At 33.2% G+C, this 25,067-nt stretch overlaps 1 protein-coding gene across 10 annotated transcripts in view; it reads right to left on the bottom strand.

The window, feature by feature from the left end:
- CCDC18 (coiled-coil domain containing 18) overlaps window positions 1-25,067 on the bottom strand; it is a 97,575-nt gene that overhangs the window by 21,297 nt on the left and 51,211 nt on the right. For all 10 annotated transcript variants that reach the window (XM_016134240.2, XM_036236493.1, XM_016134238.2 and 7 more), the window contains 8 exons: window positions 21,898-22,014; window positions 17,773-17,940; window positions 14,868-15,010; window positions 13,114-13,277; window positions 12,677-12,890; window positions 5,822-5,921; window positions 2,311-2,427; window positions 1,147-1,290 (listed from right to left, as the gene is read on the bottom strand). In XM_016134240.2, the coding sequence (XP_015989726.2) occupies window positions 1,147-1,290; window positions 2,311-2,427; window positions 5,822-5,921; window positions 12,677-12,890; window positions 13,114-13,277; window positions 14,868-15,010; window positions 17,773-17,940; window positions 21,898-22,014 (1,167 nt within the window). The remainder of the gene's footprint in view (window positions 1-1,146; window positions 1,291-2,310; window positions 2,428-5,821; window positions 5,922-12,676; window positions 12,891-13,113; window positions 13,278-14,867; window positions 15,011-17,772; window positions 17,941-21,897; window positions 22,015-25,067) is intronic.

Genomic DNA, 25,067 nt, shown 5'->3' with positions numbered 1-25,067 from the left:
TAATGACAAGAAAATGACAAAACTACTGTCATAAATCTGGGACTCACTGGTATATTTTGCATGACTTTAATATGCAAGCTATATATTCCTTTATTATGAATGTAACATGATAGAATACATAATAATATAAAAAGATAAAACAAGTTAATATTGGATTATCCATGTCAAAAATAGAGAATGTACTGGTACAAATAATCAAAACCTACCATTAATCCACACAGCTGAATTAAGGTCATGACCTTATTCTCTATGAAAGTAAAATTTGTCACTGGGAGTGCTACTCTCTCTGACATACTTTGACATTACTCAGATCTCTAGTTAAGTATTGTTTCTTAGAAGAAAAAAAAAATCAGTGAAAAGTTAAGTTAGTTCTAAATTAGCTTGTAATATAGGTTAGGTGATAGGTAATGAGCCTTGACTTTAGGACTGATAAGAAGAAACCAATTTAAATCACTAGGATCCTAAAGTCTGGAATGGGGTGACCAGGGTTCGACTCTGATTTATATCAATATAAATCTCACGTAAATATTTTTTCGATCATTGTTAGGGAACAGAAGATGATAGGGCCAGTAATCATTCCCCCTACTCCTCTGGGACCCAAAGTTGTTCTCAGAAACCCTACTTGATTTAAGTATATAATTCAACTTATATTTATTCATACTTAGTATGTAATATGTCTGTTCTAGGTATTGATACAAGTGAATAAAGGAAATAAAGCGGCTACCTTTAAGAGTTTATATTCTATTGGAGGAGACTGATAATCAAAGAGTCAAACACAACAAAAACTGAGATATAAAGTTTCAAAGTTCAGTACAGTATTTAAAAATAAGAGAAAGTCACATCCATGAAAATTCTTAGAGGCAATTTCAGTTTCAAAAAGGCAAGTAGATAGAATGGGTTCGCCACTCAATACACAAGCAAACTGATGATATGACATCATCAAACCTCATCTGGCAACTCATTAGAACATCAGAATAAAATATTTAATAAGATCAAAGAAACTCATAAGTATCAAGCTCAAATAATTAGCCTAAAAATACTTATGGTACAATTTCTGTATACTAAAACCAATCAGTTTAAAACAAAGATTTCTATCACTCTTTAGATATTACTACTTGTTCCTTAGGAGAAAAATAATTTGCTTACACTTTCCATTTCTTTCATCCTTTGTTGTGTTCGTTCTGTTTCTTTTTTCAGTTGACTGATCTCCTGATCATTTTGTAGTGTTAAAAACTCTTTTTCTCGAAGCTGTTCTTTGGCATTTTGCAATTTTTCATTCAGACTTTCTATCTGAATTTTAAACAGAAACAATATTAATGTAACTAAGAAAAAATAATTCTTTAATCATAGTTGCAATCCAAGTAAGTTTTAAACTCATATATCTAAAATAGCAAAATATAAAAATGTGTTTTCAAGAAAACCGTAATTTAGACATAAAATCTGAATTCTTGTGCCTAATAACATGCTTATATGTATATCTAAAATATGCTCAAAGAGATGAACGTCTCAGTCATATTTGTATAACAAAAGAAAATTAGGGTACATTAAAATAACAAATATCATATGGCCTTACAAATAATTTTATAGGTAATATATGCATGAGGTAAAAAATATACTTTAGTGAAAAAGTCTCCTTCCTACTGTGTTCCTTCTTTAGAGGAAACCACAGTTAACATAAATACTTGCAAATCCTTCCAAAGGTATTTTATATATATTCAGACACATACACATTATGATTAAGTATGTGGATACATTGATACAAGAAAAACTACATTTAAAATAACATTAAAAGGGTAATCATCAGAGGCTAGGAAGTGGGGAAAATGGGGAAATGTTGGTAAAAGTATATAAAGTTTCAGTTATGCAGGATGAATAAGCTCTGGAGATCTAATGTATAAATAAATAGCACTGTGACTATAGTTAGTAATACTGTATTATATACTTGAAATTTGCTAAGTGAATAAATTATAAATGTTCTCACCAAAACCAAAACCAAAACAAACAAAAAAATGTGAAGTGAGTACATGTTAATTAGCTTGACTGTGGTAATTATTTCACAATGTGTATGTATGTCAAAACGTCACATTGCACACCGTCAACATATGCAATTTTTGTCAATTATATCTCAATAAAGCTAGGGGAAATACTAACAGGAGAAAAGGAATATAAAGTACAATATACAAGATGATTAAAATTATGTAGTATTTTTATTATATGTTATAAAAAAGCCATGTTATGTGAACAAGATGCTTACAGTTAAGTAGTTATTTAAAAAAACAATTTAAAAATATGTAATTTTTCATGATTTACCTGTTTGTTGCATTCTTTAAGTTCCAATTCTGATTTCTCCAGAGTACCCTCTAATTTAATTATTTTCTGTTCCATTTCTCCCCTGTGCTCACGAATAGTCATATCTAAATGTGTAACCTAAACACAAAAGTAACATTAAACTACTGCTCAATTTTATTCTAATGTAGCAAAGTGTGTGCTTGGAATGTGCCTTAGAATTATAGTGGATATAACTGAAACAAATTCGTTTCAAATAAATTATTAAAAAGAATAAGAAAAACAACTAGCTTACTAATACTGGATCTTGAACACCATATATATTACAGAAACTTAAAGAAAAAATAGAATTATATAAAATGCTTCAGACTTCATTAGATAAAAGCTGCTAAATACAATACAACATAACAAAAATTGTGAAATGCACCAAAAGCAGTGTTTGGAGGAATATTTATAGCATGGAACGCATACATTAGAAAAGAAGATCTAAAATTGGTCATCTAAACTTCCACATTGGGAGGGTAGAAAAAAAAAAAGAGCAAATTACATCCAAAGTAAGTAGAAGGAAAGAAATATCAATAATTATAGCAGAAATCAATAAAATTAAAATTAGGAAATCAATAGAGAAAATCAACAAAACCAAAAATTGGTTCTTTGAAAAGATCAATAAAATCGAGTCTCTAGCCAAGCTAAGTAAAAAAAAGAAGGCATCAATTACTAATGTCAGAAATGAAAAGGGTGACATTACTACAAATCTCATGGACATTAAAAGAATAATAAAAGGAAACTATGAACAACTCTCTGACAATGACTCTAATAAAACCAGATGAAACAGACCAAATGACAAAATCTAACACACATTCACGATAAATGTTCTTAGTAAACTAGGATAGAGGGTAACTTTCCCAACTTGGCAAAAAATATCTACAAAAAAATAACACCTAACATCACACTTAATGGTGTGAGAAACTTGATGCTTTCCCACTAAGATCAGATACAAGGCAAAATATTTCCTCTTAGCAGTACTTTTCAACTTTTACTGGAAGTCCTAGCTAATGCAATAAGAAAAGGAAATAAAAGGTATACACATTTGGAAGAAAGACATAAAACTGTCTTTGTTTGCAGAGGACATGATCATCTAGGTAAAAATCCAGAAGGTATGACAAAAAAATTCCTGGAATTAATAAGCAATTATAGCAGGGTTTAGGATATGAAGCTGTTATACAAAAAGTCAAATGTTTTCCTACATACCATAAATGAACGAGAGGAATTTGAAATTAAAAACCCAATATTATTTACGTTGGCACCCCCATAGAAGAAATGCATTGGTATAAATCTAACAAAATATATACAAGATCTATATAAAGAAAACTACAAAACTCTGATGAAAGAAATCAAAGAATAAATGGAGAGTCAATGTTCATGAATAGGAAGACTCAAAACTGTCAAGATGTCAGTTCCCCTCAAGTTGATTCATAGATTCAGGGAAGTTCTAATTAAAATCCCAGAAAGTTATTTTGTGCATATGACGAACTGATTTTAAAGTTTATATGGAGAAGCAAAAGACAAAGAATAGCCAAGACAATATTGAGAGAGAAGAACAAAGTTGGAGGACTGACATTACCCAACTTTAAGACTTACCACTATAAAGCCACACTAATCAAGACAGGGTGGTACTGGTGAAAGAATAAGTGAATAGGTCAATCGAACAGGATAAAGAGCCCAGAAATAAATATAAATGTAGTCAACCGATTTTTGACAAAGGAGTAAAGGTAATACAATGAAGAAAAGATAGTCTTTCAACAAATGGTGCTGGAATAAGTGCAAAAAAAAAAAAAAGAGAGAGAGAGAGAATCTAGACACAGACATTATAGTCTTCACAAATATTAACACAAAATCTAAATGTAAAATGCAAAACTATAAAACTCCTAGAAGATAAAAGAAAACCCAGATGACCTCTGGTATGGTGATGACTTGTTAGATATAACACCAAAGACACAATCCATGAAAGAAATAACTGATGAGCTCGACTTCATTAAAATTAAAACTTCTACTCTGTGAAAGCTAATGTCAAAAGAATGAGAAGAAAAGTCACAAACTGGGAGAAAATATTTGCAAAAGACCAATCTGATAAAGGACTGGTATCTAAAATATACAAAGAACTCTTAAAACTCAACAATAAAAAACTGAACAGCCTAATTAAAAAAATGGGCCAAAGCCCTTAACAGATACCTTACTAAAGAAGATAAACAGGTGAAAAATAAGCAAAGGAAACAATGATCCACATGTCATTAGGAAAATACAAATTAAAACAAGGAGACAATACTACCCACCTATTATAATGGCCAAAATGCAAAACACTGATAACACTGAATGCTAGCCAGGATGTGGAGGAACTCTCATTCGTTGCTGGTGGGAATGCAAAATGGTACAGCTACTTTGAACTACAGTTTGGAAGTGTCTTATAAAATTAAACACACTCATCCCTTATGGGTCAGCAATCATACTCTATGCTATTTAAACAAAGGAGGTGAAAACTTATGTCCACACAAAAAGCTACACATGAATGTTTATAGCAGCTTTATGTATTAAATGCCAAAACTTGGAAGCAACCAAGATGTCCTTCAAAGGTGAACGCATAAATAAGCGGTAATATATTCAGTATATATTCAATACTAAAAAGAAATGAGACACCAAAGTATGAAAAGACAGAGGAACTATAAAAGCATATTACTAAGTGAAAAAAACCAATTTGAAGAGATTATATACTACATGATTATATACTATATGATTCAAACTATGTATATGATATTCTGGAAAAGGCAGAACTATGGAGACAATAAAAAGATCAGCGGTTGCCAAAGTTGGGGGAGGAGAGAAAGGGATAAATAGGTGGAACAAAGAATTTTTAGTACAGTGAAAATCCTCTGGATGATATTATAATGGTGGATATCTATCCTTATACATGTGTCCAAACCCACAGAATATACACCACCAAGAGTAAACCGTAATGTAAACTGTGGAATTCGTGAGATCGTGATATAATGATGTAGGTTCACAATTGTAACAAATGTACCATCTCTGGTTAGGGAATGCTGATAAAAGCTGTGCATTTGTGGGGGCATAGGGTATATGAGAAATCTCTGTACCTTCTGTTCAATCTTTCTGTAAACCTAAAACTGCTGTAAAAAATAAAGTCTTCAAAAAAGTTGCTGGTAAATAACACCCTCTAAATATTTTTGTTTTTCCAACAAACACTAGCTAAGCAAGTAACTCCTTTAATTCCATTTTCTTCTGATATACAGTAATATGAGAGATTAAAAGGTTCAGATACTAATTTAATCTTCATTCTCAAAAATCTGCTTTCTGTAAAAATAGCAAGATAAAGTTGATATATTTGTAACTCTTAAAATATGTATGTGCACAAAGAACAAATATGCCATAAAATGTTCATTTTACCAAAAGTGTTACCTAAAACACCATGTAATAATATTTTACCAGAAAACTTCATTAAAATAAAATTAAGAAAACCAACTTGAGCTGCTCTTTGCTTTAGCTCCCAATTTCTCTCCTTAAGTGCCTGATCCATTTCAAGGAGTTCTTGCTTTTTGTCTTCAATTTCCATCTTGCATTCTCTGAAATTTATCAAAAGAAAAAGATCAAAGCAAACAGTAGAAATATTATAGTTTTTAAAAGTTACCTTTCCTGTAAGTTAACAGTGAGATAATATATGCAATTATTTTAGTTTGAAAGGGCTCAATTTAAAATAGAAAAAGGACTGCTATCAATACACTTTAATAGTGTTCTAAAAAAGGCAAACATTAACTCAAACTCTACTATTACAGACAATTTAAGCTAAATGTTAAAGCACACAGGGTATAAGATTGAATCAGTATAAGAATTTTAAAAATATGTTCATATTTTTTCATCTCTAGATCAAAGAAGTGTTTGTTTTAAAGTCTTTTCTATATAACAGCTGTGAGTTTATTATAATTGAATGGGGCATTTATCTCATGGTTGATATCCTGGATATCCTCCTACAGTTCAGTAAATGACTACTGTATTCCTCATGGGAATTTTACTCAAAATGATGCTTTACATATAGTGAAGTAACAAAGTCTACTATAAAATATTTCTATAAGTATATTTATATAAATTTATATTTTTATAAATATATATTTAATAAATTCTCATCCTTCTAAAACCCTGACTTATATATAATTTTACATTATAAAAATGGTTAGTACTGGAGGAAAAAAAAAAAGGCATATATGACAGAGGCTCTGTTCATCCCTTTGGAGACCAAATCAAAGTTGTGACTGAAACAAGGAGCAAGCAACAAGGAAAAATCCCCTGGCATCTAGATGAACAAGCCATACAACTAGGGAGAAATCCAAGAAATCACCCTGCAATGGCAGAAGGTAGGACGGGGCTAGGACATGGGGCTGCCCGGTCTCGAGCAGCTGAGTGACACGGAGGCAGCAGCAGTGGCAGAAGCCTCTTAAAGGGGCCACTTCCACAAGCGGATTTTTGCAGTGATGGACCTGTTGCTCTGAGCACCAGTGCCAATCCGGCTGCATGCAGAGGGCACCAAGGACTTATAGGGAGACGCTGCCAGAGGGGAGACTTGCTCTGTACAGAAGCGTCTATGGTACCCGCTGTTCCTTGTTGAGCCCTTCCCCCTCCCAGTGTGTGGACATGGCGCTGCCATAACCATGACATTATCGAACTGGATAACAGATGTTGCTCTACCCAGAGGATTCCCTGAAACTCTCCCTTCCCCAACTTGCAGCCCCGCCGAAGCCACATCCAGGTATATCCTTAGAGAGTCAGGTGCTGCTTGCTGAGCAGTGCTTAGACTCATACTGGAGGCATGAGTCGGTTTCTGATGTGGCCTTTTGAGGCAACTATAAGCACAGCATCTGTGGATTGCTTGCTGAATCTCAACAGGTGGCCCCGGAAGGGTAGAGGCTTGGGCTAAATTTGGCCTGCAGCTGTACCCCTCTCAGGACTGTGCCAACGGACACCTACTTCACAAATCTACACTAATAAGACCGGGAGACTTAGAAGCTTTGCTTAGCACATAGAAACAGACACAAAAAGGAAGACAAAATAGGAAGACAAAGAAGTAGAAACCATATGAGACAACAGAACAGAGATCCACATATAATGGAGTCAAGTAATCTAACAGATGCAGAATTTAAAACACTGGTTACAAAGATGCTCAATGAACTTTTGGGAAGTGTAGATAAATTCAGTGAGAACTTCAACAAAGAGATAAAAAAACATAAAAATGGAAATGGAAATTATAAAAGGGAACCAGTCTTTAATAAAGAATACATTATCTGAGATGAGAAGTATATTAAATGGAATAAACAAAGGAATAAATAAATCGAATAAAGAAAAGAATCAAATGCCCTATCTAGAGGATGGGAAAGCCAAGAACACTCAATCAGAATGGCAAGAAATCAGAGGTCGAGACTATAAAAATAATTTAAGGAGCATATGCGACACGATTAAGGGTTCAAATATCCATCTGATTGGTGTAGCTAAAGAAAATCAAGATGTTGAACAGCTGTTTGAAGAAATAATGATGGAAAACTTTCCTTACCTGGTGAAGGAAATAGACATACAACCCCAGGAAGCTCAGAGAATTCAAAAACCAGGGATCCAAAGAGGCTCACACCAAGATACAGCATAGTTAAAATGCCAAAGGTTAAACACAAAGAAAAATTATTAAAAGCAGCAAGAGAAAAACAGATAGTTACCTATAAGACAATGCCCATAAGACTGGCAGCTGATTTCTAAAAAAAAAAAAAAAAAAAAAAATCTATGCAGGACAGAAGGGCTTGGCAAAAAATATTCGACAGGATGAAGACCCAGGATCTACAACCAAGAATACTTTATCCAGCAAAGCTATCATTTAGAGTTAAAGGACAGATAAATAGCTTCTTAGACAAAAATAAGCTAAAGGAATTTATCACCACCAAGCCGGTATTACAGGAAATGTTGGAGGGACTTCTTTAAGAAGAAAAACCATGTATTAAAAACAGGAATAAAGAATGGTAACAGCTACATTCTTATCAACAAGCACCTTAAATAGAAAAGAATTAAGTGCTCCAACCAAAAGATAGAGTGGCTGTAAGGATAAGAAAACAAGACCCCTACATATGCTGCCTACAAGAGACTCACTTCAGATCAAAAGACACACATACAGACTAAAAGGAAGGGAATGGAGAGAGATATTGCTTTGATGGACCTAGAGAGTATTTAAGTCAGACAGAAAAAAGAGAAACACTGTATGATTTCACTTATATGAGGAATCTAAGAAATAAAAAGAACAAACTAATCAAAAACAGACTCACATAGTGGACAATTTGGTGATGGACAGAGGGGAGGGGTGTTTTCGGGGATGGGAGAACAGGGTGAAGGGTTAAGGAAGTACAAATTAGTAGCTGATGGATGGTCACGGGGATGGGGAGCATGGCATAGGGAATAGTTAGCATTAACACGTTGGCTAGGTGCAGGGTCAAAGGGAGGGAGGGAGTAATTGAGGGGATCGTTTTACAAACTATATAGACATCTAACCAATGTACTGTATACTTGAAACTAATTAAAATAAATTTTAAAAACCTGAATGAACAGTACATTTAAAATATTAGTATTTCACTATTAAATTATATCTCAATCTTTTAAAAGTAGAATTTCCTAACATTTAATGCTGTATGTATTCAGAAACTGTTACTGCAATGTTAACTGGACGATGGTTACGAATGATTTTGTTTTGAGAACACAATAAAACTGAGGTGCAGCAGGCAGAATGAGATGCCCCTGGGGCCATTCTTGGTCCCTGGTGGACCCACACTGTCTCCAGTTATTCAAGCACTTAGCTAGGTACTGCAGTAAAGGGATTTGGCAGAGGTTAACTAAAGCCCCAAATTAGTTGATCATAAACCAGTGGCCTGACCTAAGCACATGAACTCTGTGGACCTGGGTCTAAGGCCAGAGACTCAAAGTGTGGGATGCACTCAGTCTGCAGGAGGCTCTCCACACCCGGCTTTGAAGATCGAGGCTGAGGGGCACAGAATGCCAGCCGCTCCTGGAACTAAGAGAACCTCTGGCTGACAGCCAGCCAGCAAGGACAGCAGAAGCACCTCAGTCCCACAATCAAAAGAATCAAATGCTGTCACCCCAAACTCTGGGGCAGGACTGCCGCCACAGCCCACACATGACATAGCCATACGAACTTTGAGCACATCAGGATCCAAATCGGCCATGCCCTGTCCCTTCCCTAAGTGACACTGTGAGATAAATGTTATTGCTTCAAATCCATAAATTTGTAGCAATTCGTTGTACAGTAAACTGAAAACTAATAAAAATACTAATAAAAATAAAAATACTAAGAAAAAAATGCTTAGTACTAACGCAATTTTAAGACTATACCACTATGAAGGCTGTGATCAGAGAATTTTAATTTGGAACTTTTAATTTAATTTAATTTTAATTTAATAAGTTCTGATATGATAAAGACTGAAATGTTGATCTTAAAACCTTCATATGATGTTCCAGTCTTAAATATGAAAACAGGATTAAATAAATGTACTGATTTTAAAAAGCAGATTCTGAACTTCGTTAAAGAGCTATTAATTACTTTTCTAAAAGCCAAGAGTTATAAAATATAAGGCTAAATAATAATCTAAAACTATTATGAAATGAATTCTAAAGAAAATTCTAACTGCTGTCTATGCAAATAACTGAGCTTCCAAAATTCAGCTATTATACAGAATTTAAGATTTCATTTTTACTTCTTTCATCCATTCATTCACTTAGCCTTTAGCAAATATTTATTGGATGCTTCCTATATGTCAGAGTTCTATGTACTGTGAATTTAAAATAAACAAGACAGATGTCCTTCATCACATGGAGCTTACAGTCTTAGGTTCAGGAAAGAAGACAAATTATAAATAATAACTAAAAATAATCATAATATAAAGTGCTATGTTAGAGTATTAAATAGTAATGAAATAGTTACTGGGTGGCTACTTTAGAAATGATGCACAAGGAAGGGCTCTCTGAGATAACGTGAAGGGCAAGAAGCTGGCCATGTGATCATTATTTCAGGACCCAAGAAACAGCTATAGCAAAGTTTGATGGTGGCAAAAACTTGGTAAGTTTTAAGTACAATAACAATGTCAGAAGCAAGAAAAATAATATGAAATGAGGACACAGAAACAGGCATTAACCTTGTTATATAAGGTTTTATATTCTAGGATAAGGAGCTTTTGTTCAAACACATATGACACAAGATTTACCACTTTAACCATTTTAAAGTACATAATCAGTTATAGTAAATATATTCACAATGTTGTGTTACCATTGCCACTATCTATTTCCAATACTTTTTCATCACTTTGAATGAAAATTCCACACCTATTTACAGTTATTTTCCATTCTCCCTCACCCCAGTTCCTGGCAAACACTGCCTTCTATCTCTTTGGATTTGTTAATTCTGGATATTTCATATAAATAAAATTATGCAACATGTATCTGGTTTCTTTTACTCAGCATGTTTTCAAGATTTATCCATGTGGTAGCATGTATCAGTACTTTCTTTTCATGGCTGTATAATACTCCTTGTTTGAATATTCCGCATTGTGTTTATTCATTCCACTACTGATGGACATTTGGGTTGTTTCCACTTAGTGGCTACTATGAATAGACCTGCTACGAACATCTGTGCACAATTTTTGTTTGAACATCTTTTATCAATTATTTTAGGTACATACCTAGGAGTGGAATTCTTGAGTTATATGGTAATTCTATATTTAACTTACTGAAGAACTACCAAACTATTTTTCACAGCAGCTATACCAATTTAGTTTCCTACATGCAATGTATGAGGGCTCCAATTTCTCCACCCACTTGTTAACATTTGTTATTTTGAGGGGTTCTTTTTGGAAGAGGTTTTTTTTTTTTTTTTTTTGGTTTGTTTATATTATAGCCATTCTAGTGGGTGTGTGAAGTAATATTTCATTGTGGCTTTGATTTACGTTTCCCAAGGAACTTTGGTTTAATTCAGGATCTTTTGGGAAGCCATTAGAAGGTTTAAGTAGGGGAGCAATATGACCTGATTGATGTTTTAAATCATAAACTTAAATCCATTCTGTGGAAAATAGACTGTGGAGAGAATCAAAAATTTAAGTTGGGAGACCAGTTTGGAAGTCACAGCAATAGTCCAGGTAAGAGATGATAATGGCTTATGCTCAGGTGGTAACAGAAAAGAGGCCGAAAAATCAACTGGCTTCAGAAAATGTTCTAAAAATAAAGTTGATAAGATTTGCTAATAGAATGAATGAAAAAAGAGAGGAAAAAAGATAAAATAATCACAGATTTCTGGTTTGAGCTATTGTATGATTCTGAGAGGAAGAGCAAGAGGAAAACAATGAGTTCTGTTTTGGCCCAGCTTAAGAAGGCTCTTAAAAATATTTAAGTGTAGATAACAAGTAAGTCGTTAAATATTTGAGCCTGGGTTCGCAGAGCAAGTAGTTAGATTATTACTGGAGATATGGGTTTGAAAGTCTGACATGTAGTATTTAAAGCTACAAGAAATTTACTAAAAATGAACTTGCAGGCAGAAAAGAGAAAGGGACCCTACAATGAACATGAGATACATTTAGGTCATCTTGCTGTTCTCTATCCTGTTCTTTTAGTCCACATTTCACATCCTGGTTTATAATTCTGTTTTCCTCTTCGGAATCTATTTCCTATACTTTAGATCTGTTCTGGTTCTCCACTCCCACTCACCACAGATGTATGCTAGAACAGCATCTTATGCTATAGATGCTAATTTAAGAACCTGGATTTTAGAGTTGGACAGACTTATGTTTAATTCCCTTCTCTGGACTCTCTATCTGACTTTGGGCATTTTACTTAATTTTCTCAAGCTTCAATTTTCTCAAATTTAAAAAGGTAATAATATGTATCTGACAGATTTCTTATAAAGAAATGAGTAAGATCCTACATGAAGTCCCTGGCATAGTCGTGGCACAAAATAAAGACTTAATAAAAACAATAATATTGTTATTATTATTTTGCTATTAACTACTGCCATATGCTAGTCCAATCATTTTTACCACTATGGAATATAGGAGTAGGCCAGTGTTAAATGGTCCAAAGACCAAGAATAAAATATTAGCTAATGACACTTCTTGAATTAGTTAAGATGGAGGGTAGCACAGGCTGACAAGGAAGAGCCACAGTGAGCCACAGTGAAATGGTTGAAAAGTTTGGACACCTAGAATTCAACAAACTTTACTGTATGACCCAAGGATTCAGAATAATAAAATGAAATACCTGTAATTGTAATATCATTTCTTAGTATTTAGCTCACCTAAGTTCAGCTGTGAGATCCTTTATAGTCGTGTATTTTTCCTCTAATGATAACTGAGCCTTCTGTAGTACGTCTCTCAACTCTTGGAGTTGTCGTAAAGTACTTTTTAATTCTCCATGAGCATTTTGTAGTTCAGTCTCTACTACCTCTTGTTTCTGCAAGGCTTCTGTTAGTTCAGTTTCCGTGTGGTGCTGTAACTTTTCTAACTCCTTCACTGTTAAGAGAAGAAAATAATTTTAGAACTACCTAGAAACTATTTATTATTAAGAACTTTGTAAATAATTAAAATTAAGAATATTCAATTTTATTCATCGACCAGAGGCAAAATACTGACCACTCATTGTTTCTTCAAACCCCACCATCCCAAATTCTTACTTTAGTCCACTTCTTTAAATATAAATATGCAGGCAGCAAAGCTCAGCTAACCTGTTGCTTACCAGCATTTGTTTTCTTATCTAATTCTGTCCTTGTCTGTTCTAAGATCATGTCCAACTGAGAAAGATGCATTGCTTTATTTTCACCATCTCGTTTTAGGTGCATTACTTCTTTTTCCATTTTAGACAGCTCTTCTTTGTACTGATCCATTTCAAGTTTTGCTTGCCTAATTAAAAACAAAAAATAAGAAATAAATGATAATTTGGAAACTTAAAAACCAACTGACTTGTCTCTGACTAAACAAAGATTTCAAGTTACAGGAGGACAAATATCAGCCAAATGTCTAGTCAGAATGAGGTGATAATATAGGGATAGATGCATAACATTGACATTATGTTGAAATATTGAAGATATTATAAATGACAAGATCTAGGGTAAATCGTGTGAGTAAGTGGCTGAGGTATGAAAGAGATCAGGATCATTAGCGAAGAATTTTTAAAAATGAGAGGATCAGTTAGATAGATATATATTGGAATCTCCAAGAATAATGACAGGAGTGGTGTTAGAAAGAGAGCAGGTGGCCCGTAGGTGTCAGTAACAGTGAGGAATGATATGATCAGATGACACGAGGTTCATGATACTATTCTACATCTTGACACTGGTATAAGAAATGTGGGGGAAAGATTTTACTTTAGTGGGCTCCAGGGAAAAAAGCAATGTCTTCAGGGGAGAGTCATATTTCTACTACAGGAGAAGAAAAGAAGTAGACAATATTTGGGATGCCTCTCAAGATGAACTGTGAATTCCAGAGGACAGAGATCTTTCAGAAGGTGCGATGAAGTGGGAAAAGGGAAAAAAATAGTGGAGAGGTCAGTATGAGAGATAAGGGTTGACTTGGAAATCATAGTGCCTTGTGGTGTTTCACATAACAAGGATCGAGTTATAATGTGATTAAAAACCTTTGAGAAATTAAGGTATACACTAGTGGTGAGCCTGTGTTAATGGACAGACATCTGTCAGTGAATAAAAGGTCTGAAGAACTCTGGTCTTAGTCTTAAACACAGGACACCTTCTTGATCCTCTTGATAGTGTTGAAGACATGTAGGGAAGCAAGTTGCTGTTCAAAGCACAAAGGCCTTACCTTTAACCCTGTCAATTGGGGACAGCCTGAGAACTTGTGGTTTTAGTTCAAGTGTATAAGTTAACTCTTCTATTGGTAGAATGGTGGGGTAATTATAAGTGTATTATTAATTATGTCAGTTCTTGTTGACAAAGTAGAAGTACGGAAGTTGGGTATAGCTTTCAGATCATGGGTCCCTTTCTTGACTAATTAACTATTGAGGCCTAGGCCCAGCTCAGCCAAATTAAATCAGAATCTTTAGAGGTGGACCCTCGGTATCAGTACTTTTTAAAGCTAATGTTCAATCAAGGTCAGCCAAGGTTAAGAACCACTGCTTTATTCTATTAAGTTACTCCCTCCCATAAATAGACTACATTCCTCTGTGAGTACATCTTTACTTGTAACTTTTAATATTATTCACAATTTAATTTACCATAACAGTTGCTGAGTGCCTATGAAGGATAAGGAATTATGCTAATTGTTGTGGGAGGATCCTTAAAATAAACTAGATACTATTTTGGTCTTCAGGAACTTACAGTAGGAGGATATGAGAGAGTTATAAACAAACATTACAGGAATACAGACTGTAGAGAAATTAATTCCTCAAACAAAAGCTTCACTGAACATTATTGGATGTTGAAACTCAGATACTACTGATACTGAAACAAAAAGATAAATAAAACATAGTGATTTTACCTGGAAGTACCAGTAAGCTCAATAATTTTCTGCCTTTTTAAATCTGCTTCATGTGTGGCTGCTTCACATTTCTCCTCCATTTTTCTCAACTTTTCAGCTGAATTTTCCCTTTGTTTTTGAAGCTCTTGTTCCAGTTTTGATACCTTGTAAAGTTTTCAGTAAGTATTTTAAATTCAGTCACAGCTCAACATTCTTCAGAAGAAAAATATTTATATAAATTTGCAGCCTAGCCTATCATTCGGTTTCAAGATGTAGTACAAAAATTAAAGTATAGACCAGGAAGTACAGCAAGTCCTTGAATAATGTCATTTCATTAATAACATTGATGAGATACACAGGAACTTAACTTTTGTTTATATCAATTAGCCTATGGTAAAATTGGTTTGGTTATACATCATTTTGCTATAAGTCACGTAACTTACTGATGACATTAAATAAAGACTCACTGTAATGTTTTGAAGTACAAAAGCAAAACTATTTGCATTTTTGTACAAAAGCAGCTATTTCATTCATAGACCTATTTATAGAAGTGGCCATATCATAACACTAAAGTAGAACTTGTAAAAATTGAACAAAATAATAGAAAATGTTCCTTTTCATTATACCCGTTTGAAATGTTCTTTATTCTATTGTCAAACTATGTTCCTTTCCTTCTTTATAAATTGGCTCATTTAGAGGATTCCTAGATTCCTACCTGCCCTCAAACATTACAACTCTTATTTGCTCCCAACGTAACTTGCATTTGCTCCCATTCATTCTTCCTTCTACTCTACTATAGTGAAAGAGGCTTTCTCCTCCTACACAAATCAAATCGCTTCATAGGTGTTTTGGATTCAATTGTGATCTACTTTCTCAGGAACCTCATACTATTAACTATCTCTACTCTCTGCTGTATGTTCAATCTCGTTTTCTTCTGGTAGCTTTAAATTAGCATTTAAACATATCCTGTTTAAGACCTTTCTGTCATAAAAAATTTTCCTTCATTCCCCTACCTCCTTCCAACTACTACCTTTTTTTCCTTCCTCTTCATAGCCCACCTTTTCAGAATTTTCTATGCCTGTTGTACCATTTTCTAACTTCTCATTCATTCCTCAACCCATAGCAATCTGGCCATTTTACAGAAACTTCACCATGTCATCAATGACCTCCATGTTGCTAATTTCAATGGATATTTCTCAACCCTCAATTTACTTGACATTCATTGCATCAGCCCATGATACCAACTATCATTCCTTACTCCATGAAATACTTACTTTGGCTTTCATGTACCACATCCTTCAGAGATCTGTCCATATCAATCCTCTCACCCCTCATTCTACATTCTCTCTCTAGTTAATCTCAGCCATTCTGTGTTTTCAATGAACATTTACATGACTGTGAACTCAAAGTTAATCTTTGCCTAATGACTTTAATATTATCCTTGCTCTTCCAAAACCTCTCATTGAAGAACTAAATACAGATTATAAATCATTGATATACACACTTCTGATTCAAGTTCAAGGAGTAAAATCAAAATAGTACCCAGGTAAAAAGGGAAGGGAACTATGAAAAACCTACCCAATCTGTGCTTAATTCAACAGCACACTCATAAGCAGAAAGAATCCAAAGATGAGTAATAATATGAAAGAATCCATTATAGAACCTATGCATGGTAGAATGAATGAAAACTAGATATTTGCTAAAAAAAATTAACTCCAAATCCTGAAAAAAATTTTAGATATAAATTCCTTTAGACTCTCAAAGAAGTTAAAAAGAACACAAAAATCTCTTAAAATAAATATCATGAAAAAATAAAGTCACCAAATGAAAAATACAAATTAACTGGTAGATTTAAGTGGGGTAGAAAGAAACAGAATAAAACTGTAAGACCATTATAGAAAAGAAAACAACTCCAGAAGGAACAAAAATTATAATCATTCCTGCAGAACCTAGAGTCAATGACAAAAGACTGAGGAAGTGGGAGTCTTCACACAGATGAGATGAAGGAATGCTTTGAGATAGAGCTATATAGCATGCATATCAAGCAATATATCTAGACTTTAACAAAAGGGATGGAGAGTTTCAGGAATGATGTCTCTAAAAAAGAAAATATGTTTAAATGTATTGAGAGGAAATTCTTTTGTTCTATTGGAGAGGCTGAGGATGAATTCAGAGAACATAGATTTAAAAAGTCATACAAATTACATAAAAGTGAGGTGAAGTGAGAGTATAGGAAACCATCATTTCCTAATTTAGAAGTTTCTATAAAGTTTGAAAAGAGAAAACGAAATATGCGAAATATCTGTCTGAAGAATTCAATGAATTTGGTAATAAATAAAAGACCGGATTCTAGTCGAAATTTTCCTAGACTCTTTCTGTGGAATAATAATATTTTTAGAAATAAGTAGTATCCTTTGGGATTTTTCTTTTAGTGCATTGCTTGGGTATTTCTTTAGGGATTGTCACACATGTCCTGATCCAAAAAGAAGAAAATGAAAGGTATAATGATTCAGATAGGTATTATCTTCAAGTCCAAGAATAAAGGAGCAATTGAATAAAGAAGTCTAAATTATAATTAAGTTGTATGAAATGACAAAAATGTGCCCAAGATATTACATGATCACATGACACAGGAACAGAACTTTATTCATTTTACAATGTCGATATAGATTTTTTTTTTAAGCCTACAGCACCTGGTATTCCTGGGTGGTCTTCCGTCCAAATGCTAACCAGACCTGACCCTGCTTAACTTCTGAAATCAGATGATATCGGGCATGTTCAGGGTGGCAGGGCCGTAGACTTAGAGTATTTCTTATAATATGAAATCTTTGATGTTAAACATCAATTTATATAACTAAAAATGCATTATCAATTGTAAAAATTTCTATTTCATACAAGTAAAATCATTTTGACCAATAACATATACCTGTTTTTCAAGTTTAGTTTGAATGTCTTCCAGCTCTCCATTTCTAATTGTCTCTTGTTGTAACATTTGCTGCTGCTGCTGAAGAGTATGCTGTAGAATAACATTTTGTTCAGCGGTCTCTTGAAAACTGTGATTTTTTATTTTGAGCTCTTTCTGTAAAGAATATACCTAACAAAAAAAAATATGTGTAATCTATATGTGTCAAAGCTACTTGCCTTATTAGATAATTACGCCCATTTGTCATGTGGAACAATTGTATTTACAGTTATAGTTTATTTTGTAGAAGGTCCATTTTTCTGATGAGATGTGTTAGAAGGGCCTGCTTATAGGGCTGGCTCTTGGCTTGTGTCTGGGAATGTAAATTTTGAAACGTCCCCTAAGAGATGAGATTGTATGGTCTGGCTAGGTCTTTGAATCATACTTTCCTTTTGGGAATGTGGAATTTTGATACTTGTGGCTGTTCCTATATGACTAGGCCCCAGTAAAAAACCTAAAAAAGCAGGCTTCCCTGGGCAGAAATATTGAAGACATGTTACCACATTTCACTGCTACAGAAAGGATCATGTTCTATGTGACCCCTCCCAGAAGGAGGAAGAGAACATGGTAGCTATGATTTTTCCACATTCCATCTGATGTATCTTTTAAATTATAGCCATGAAAGTGTGGCCTAAGTGTTAAGTGCTATTTATTACATTATTGCTGCTATTATTCCAATTGTTTGTAAAATGATATCCTAGCAATGTATTCAATATTTATGCTCTAAAAACCACATAAAGGAATGACAATACCAACTGAGAAATTTCACTCATGTGAAATATTTAGGACTTGAACATGCTGGACTCCCAAATTGCATTAAAAGTGGAATATTACTCAGACAAAAGAAGAGATGAAATACTGCCATTTGCAACAACATGAATGGACCTTGAAATAATCATACTAAGTGAAATAAGCCAGACAGAAAAAGCTGAAAATCACATAATATCACTTATATGTGAGATATAAACCTAAATGCATAAATGAACAGGACAAATAAACAGAGACTCATGGACATGGACAATGGACTAGTGGTTACCAGAGGGTAAGGAGAAGAGGGAGGGGAGGGAGGGGGTAGATGGGGGGGGGGAATGTAAATCATTTCTGCAATTAAATAAATGAATGAATGAATGAATGAATAAATAAATATCTTTAAAGTTATCTAGGAATACCTATTAAAAAGGGGAAAAAAATGCTTTTTCCTAGTAATCCAAATCTTAAAAATCTGCCAAAAGAGATTATTTTTAAAATTGTATAAACAGTACAGATAATTTAATGTAAATTTTATTATTTTCTTCACCTGTTTCCAATCCGATTTAAAATGATGCAACCATTTAAAACCACAATGCAAAAGACAGTAGCAATATAAAATTTTACAAAATGAAATAAAAGGGAAAAAAAACAGAATTACATTTCACGAATGTAATTATGAAAAACATGCAGGCAAATAAAGAAGTGAAAACTTAAGTATTAGAGAGTGGATTGAAATGTAAGCCCTTTTATTCTGCTGAATTATTAGCTCAACTGTTATTTTTACACTGTATTTGCTACTAAGTTATATCAGAGAATAAGGTTTTCCTAAAGGATTCATTGTTTTATAATTAAAGTCAAGAAGAAAGTAGAATTTACATTATAAAACTTACTTTACAATCAATTTTATCTAATATTAATGTATAGCTGAAGGAAAAAGTCTCTCATAATTACTTAAAACATAAAACTATATTATGTATTTTATTTTATACATTGTAGTAATATAAACATAAACTAGAAAATACAACTATAACTCAGAAAAGTTACTGATATGAAGGCAACTTCTCAAAATTTAAGTACATCAAATTTGAACAAATGCTTTATGCAGAAAATGTTTAGCCTTATTCACATCTATTTTGTTTATTTTCTTCTATCATGTTGACAATGTAATTTTGCACGAACACAGACCTTTTTTTTAAATATGGAATCTAAATATTCTAAAATAACTCAGGACCCCAAAGTCACTATTATTTTAATCATAAATGTATTTAACAACTGGAAAAGCATATTTTCCTGAGGCAAAACCTCTGAGAAATATTTATTAGCTTTTGGTGATGGATAATTAACATGTAGTTCTGGGGCCACTTACTTATTCAACTAGTATCCACTGATTTAAAAGATTAAAACATTTTTATGACATCTCCTATTATTAACAGAATAGATGCACTATGAATCCAATTAAATTTTCTAAAACTTGCTATATATGATGAAAATCTTACAACTCTGCTGTTAATTACATTAACTAACACTAGAAACAATTTTCTGTGTAAGATATTATAATTTGCTCTAAAGACAAATAATCCAAAATTAAAAATATATGGATCGGTACCTAAAAAAAGGTAAACAGTACCTCAATTTCTCTCCATTATTTCCTATCAATATAAATGAAGAAATGAAAGATGACCCTTCAAGTAAGCCAATGTACATGCAGTTGAGCTAATAATTCAGTAGAAATAAAATCTTTCTAATTGACTATTCTCTAGTATGGTTATACATACTTGACTATCACTTCTGATTTTTATTTTTTTTTATTTATTTTTTTAATTAAGTTCACTTCTGAGTTTTAATTAAGTTTGAGCCTGATTTATATTTTCAGCTATTGTGGAAAAGTTTTAAGTTCATTTTGGGTAAATGCCCATTATTGCATCCTAGCCTCTTGATGCTATTTCTAAGAATGCAAAGTCTAAAGCTCACAAACTGTCTTATTACAAGCACTGTCTGTCTCCAGATTCCATTTATGCTAAGTCTATTCACGCTGGAGTGTACTGAGGGCTATAGAATAAGTGCCTAAATAATATTTTTTTTAAAATTATGGTTAAAAAGAAAAGGACATTCCTATTTTAAAAAGTCAAATATCCATAGTTTAGGTGATTTAATTTCTGTATGTTGGCTTAGAGAAATATACATGCCCATTTGTCAAAGATGCTATAAAAACCTTCATGAAGGGAAATAGAAATAAAAAGATAAGACCACATCAAATATAAAGATTTCTTTTTTTGAACCTCTAAAATTATTTAATTACATGATGCATCTAAATCTGGAGTGCTGGTCAACTATTTATTTGCTCTTAGACCTACCCTGCATTTCCCTTGCTCTGCTCTGTGTATTACAAGAAATTGCCCTCTTGATAACACAGATTTGGCAAATGGGAGGGGCCAGTAGTAGCAGTTTTCCTCCCCTGCTGCCCAGTTTCTACTAGACAGATTCTTTCTCTGTGGCCTTAGCTCCAAAATAGGAAGCCTTGCTACTGGATGATAGTCACATCAGCTTTTCCTGATGTTCCTCTATCCCTAAAGGGCGTGCCTGCTTATTATAATCTCCAAGTCACCTCAGCATGCTTTGTTTGGCTTTTCCACTCTTCCATCACATGTGTATTTAATTCTCTATAAAAAAAATTCCCTCCATTTTAATGATATAGAAGGGCTTCTGTTTTTCTGGTTGGACCTTTCCGATACATTCGAAAGAACTATTGTTGGAAACTATTTCTAAACATGAATTTAAGGTTTAAATACATATATTAAAAATTCTAACAAAGAAATAAAGGAATTCTTCACTAAGATTATCCCTTTCAGGAAATATTTAGTGAGTACATATTATGCTGAAAGCAAAGTAGTAGACACTGAGGATACAGAGATGAATAAGATAACCCAAAAAGTCTTTCAATTAGTATCTAAGAAACTAATTTCAATAAATAAAGTTGAACTTCTAATTCTCAATCCTTCAGACAACCAGAAGGAACAAAATCAAAGTGGAAAAAATTTGAAGACTTTTATACCTCTAAATCTAAAACAATGTTCTAAGTATTAATTATCTATATCATAATTACTGTGATATTAATAATAATTTCCCTAAACATAAAAAAGAATCAGAATTTTAAGGCATCACATTTTGTGTTGAACTGAAATAATGTTTATTTTTAAAAGAATGTAGAATTGGAATTTACATTTTAATGGAAAATTTTTTATATCAGCTACATGAAGATGTGCTTTTAAAGGATCTCGAAATACCTCAAAAAGAAATCACTTGAAAAATATGCTATATATAAAGGAAATGTTAATTTACCTCTTCGGATTTCTTCTTTAGCTGTTTTTCAAACTTTTCCTTATTTCCTTCTAATTGATTCAAATGCAAGGCAAGTTCTTCCTTACAGATTTCCAATGCTGAATCCAATTGTCTGACCTAAGCAGAAAAAAAGTGAAAAAAGAAAAATCAACTAATATTAATGAGTGCTTATTTTAAGCTCAATATTTTATATTTATGTCCTAATGTTACCTATTGCTTCAAACAGTGTATATGCAGTCCAACTTAGGATATTAAATGCTGTAACAGAGGAGATTTATTTAGAAAACAAATTTTTCATCGCAGACTAGAAAACCAGAAATTGGAGTCACGAAGAATAAATAGGACATCAACAGGTGAAGAAGGGCATTCCAGGAAGAGGGAATATATTAAGAGTCAAGGCAGTATAAAAGGGAATGGTGAGAAGCTGGCAGGAGCTTAGGGTAACAAGAGTATGAATTTGTAGGAAATGGGTATTTGGGAGCTAAGACTGGAAGGACAGACAGGCCAATTGTCAAGAAATTGTAAGCCAAACACCCTATAATATTTACCTAAAAAGGTACTCAGTATTTAAGCCTACTCTTTATGTTCCCTTGATCAAGAAAAATAGTAAAGTGAGTACAAACTGGTGTATTGTGCTCTGATGCTATGGTATGAATATTCTCAGTATGCTGAAGTTACTAAGAAAAAAAGTTTTTTCAGCTAAGGGAAAAAACTTAGGAGAAAGCTGCTTTTGCTTTAAAGTAGTGAAAATATTTTCAGAAAGGCAGCAATGTTACTCGGTTCAAGGGTTCACACAGCTGCAAATGCTTTACAGTACCTTAATATTAACGAGCAAATGAGCAATGAACAACCTAAATCAGTGAATTTTTTCCCCAAAAAACTTAGTTCAAGGGACACGATTCACATAAATGCTCTATATGCCATCTGTTAATGTTAATAATATTCTCGTTAATAAGAGTTTTGCTCCTTTCTTTTTCTTATTGTAATTTTGGGCTTCTCAAGAATGTTTTTATTTTTTTCCTCTTAATGCTAAGAGCATCCTAATAAGTAGTGTTGGAAGTGTGAAAGAAATCTCAACAAGATTAGCAGAAGAGAAAAATGTTCCCTCTAGTAGATACTGTTCTACATCATGAAATAATCTTTACAATTCTTATTTCTAAAAAGAAAATCTTGAAAGACACACAGATTTCCAAGACTGTCCCTAAAACCTGTGGCCATAATCATTAACAGGTAAAAAGTTTGTAATTTTGAATAATCATTTTTAATAGACTGTTGCCCTAGTAATAAATTTTTAATTAACACTTGTTTTATGAAAGGTATAAATACCTGCAAGTGTTCTTTCTTTAGCATGAGAATGAGCATTGGTACTTGTACTATCTTCCACATACAGAGAAAAACTAAATCTATGATTGTCAGAATATCACAACCCAATAGCAATGTAAAAACTCATTCAGGCAAGATTCATTACTAAATGAGAAAACTATTGGTTATAAGGTTGCTGAGGTGCAAGTCATTCATATGGTCTCCAAGAATTACCCCATATTTTGTTTATTAATTATAATGGGAAAAAATGTGCCTTTAAAACAGTGAGATCTGGTAGTAACCGCCTTAAATAAGGTATCAAGATTGGTAATGCCAATAATGGGATGGGCTGACATTATGTGCTTCCTGATGTGAAGCAGGAGGAGGAACACAGTATAATCCATATGGTGTTCTACGTAGACTTTTCAAAAGATTCAGTGTAATAAAGAATAGGAGACAGTGAGTTTAGGGGAATCTAAAGAACCACATGAAACACATAAATTATAACTGAATCCTAGAAAGAAGAAAGAAAAGGCACAAGCTAAACTAGTGTTTCTCAAGGTTTTAATGGGCATACACAGCACCTGGACATTCCACTGAAATAAAGATTCTGATTCAGTAACAAGGTCAGGACTAGGGTGATGCAAGGAAGGTGCCTAGGGTTCAATTCTAAAGAGGCATTCACTGTCAAGGTCATGCAAGTTCTGACCCTTCATTCGTATATCCCTGAAAGTAAGCACGTCCTTAAATTCTGCCTCATTTCCTTCACCTTAAGTCTCACTTTTGTTTAGTAGGTCTGGGACACAGCAGATATTCTGTGAGTCAAGCAAGTTCATAGGTGATGCCAATGCTGCTAGACCACAGACAAGGCTATAGCAAGGCTATAAAAAACATTTTTATGTAAAGGCTATAAAAAACAAGGCTATAAAAAACATTTTTAAATAATTGGGAAATTTTCAGTATGGAATGTGTATTGAATGATGTTACTGAATCAATGTTGACTTTCTCTGGTGTGTAGAGGTGTTGTGGTCATGTAGGAGAAAGTTTCTGTTCATAGGAGATGCAAGTTTAAGAAGTAAAGGTGTAAAGTGTTATGGCATCTGCAATCTTTTCTTAGGTTGTCTGACAAAAAAGCAGTATGTGAGTGGGAGTGGGACTGGGTGGGTACACAGGCAAGTGTGCATGTGCATGTGTGTGCACAGAGAGATGAAGTGAGTATAGCTAACAGACAGTGAATCTAGGTCAGGGGTATATATATATTCTTTACAATTCTTTCAATTTTCTGTAGGTTAAAATTTTTCAAGATGAAATTTAATTAAAAAATAAACCAATTAATACTACTAATAAAAACCAAACATCTACTACTCTGTTAGATTTCTTATGTGAACAAAGAGTTTGAGAATCTGACTCTCATATAAATAAACATCATTTACTGTATGCAAACCATTTACAAAAATATATGTATATGTATAAACTGCTCTGTCAAACCAAAGCCAACTCAGGGACATAGTCTGGGGGCAACCAGGTGGGGGTTCTAGGCTACCTTTCAAAAGCAGCTATGCTCTTCCTTTTTGTTTATTTTTTTTCTATTTATGACTTTATTCAGGGGAAAAAATAATCTAGAGTAGAAAATAAAAATAAAAATAAATTTAAAAAATCTCTAAATCTAATAAATTCACAAAATGAATTAAAAACAGAGTACTAGGCAAAAAGTACTAAATAATATCAAAATTTTTTAATCCTTTATATTCAAGCCATATATAACAGAATAAAGACAGCAGTATGTCTGGACCTATTTTTAACACTAAAAATGCAAAGGAGAAAGTATTGAATACATAGTAATTACTTATTAAACTTTGAGTAACTTA

The sequence above is a fragment of the Rousettus aegyptiacus genome, unplaced genomic scaffold (assembly GCF_014176215.1).
Source record: "Rousettus aegyptiacus isolate mRouAeg1 unplaced genomic scaffold, mRouAeg1.p scaffold_m13_p_1, whole genome shotgun sequence".
Classification (NCBI taxonomy): Eukaryota; Metazoa; Chordata; class Mammalia; order Chiroptera; family Pteropodidae; genus Rousettus; species Rousettus aegyptiacus.
This window is presented reverse-complemented; position numbering and strand designations above follow the sequence as displayed.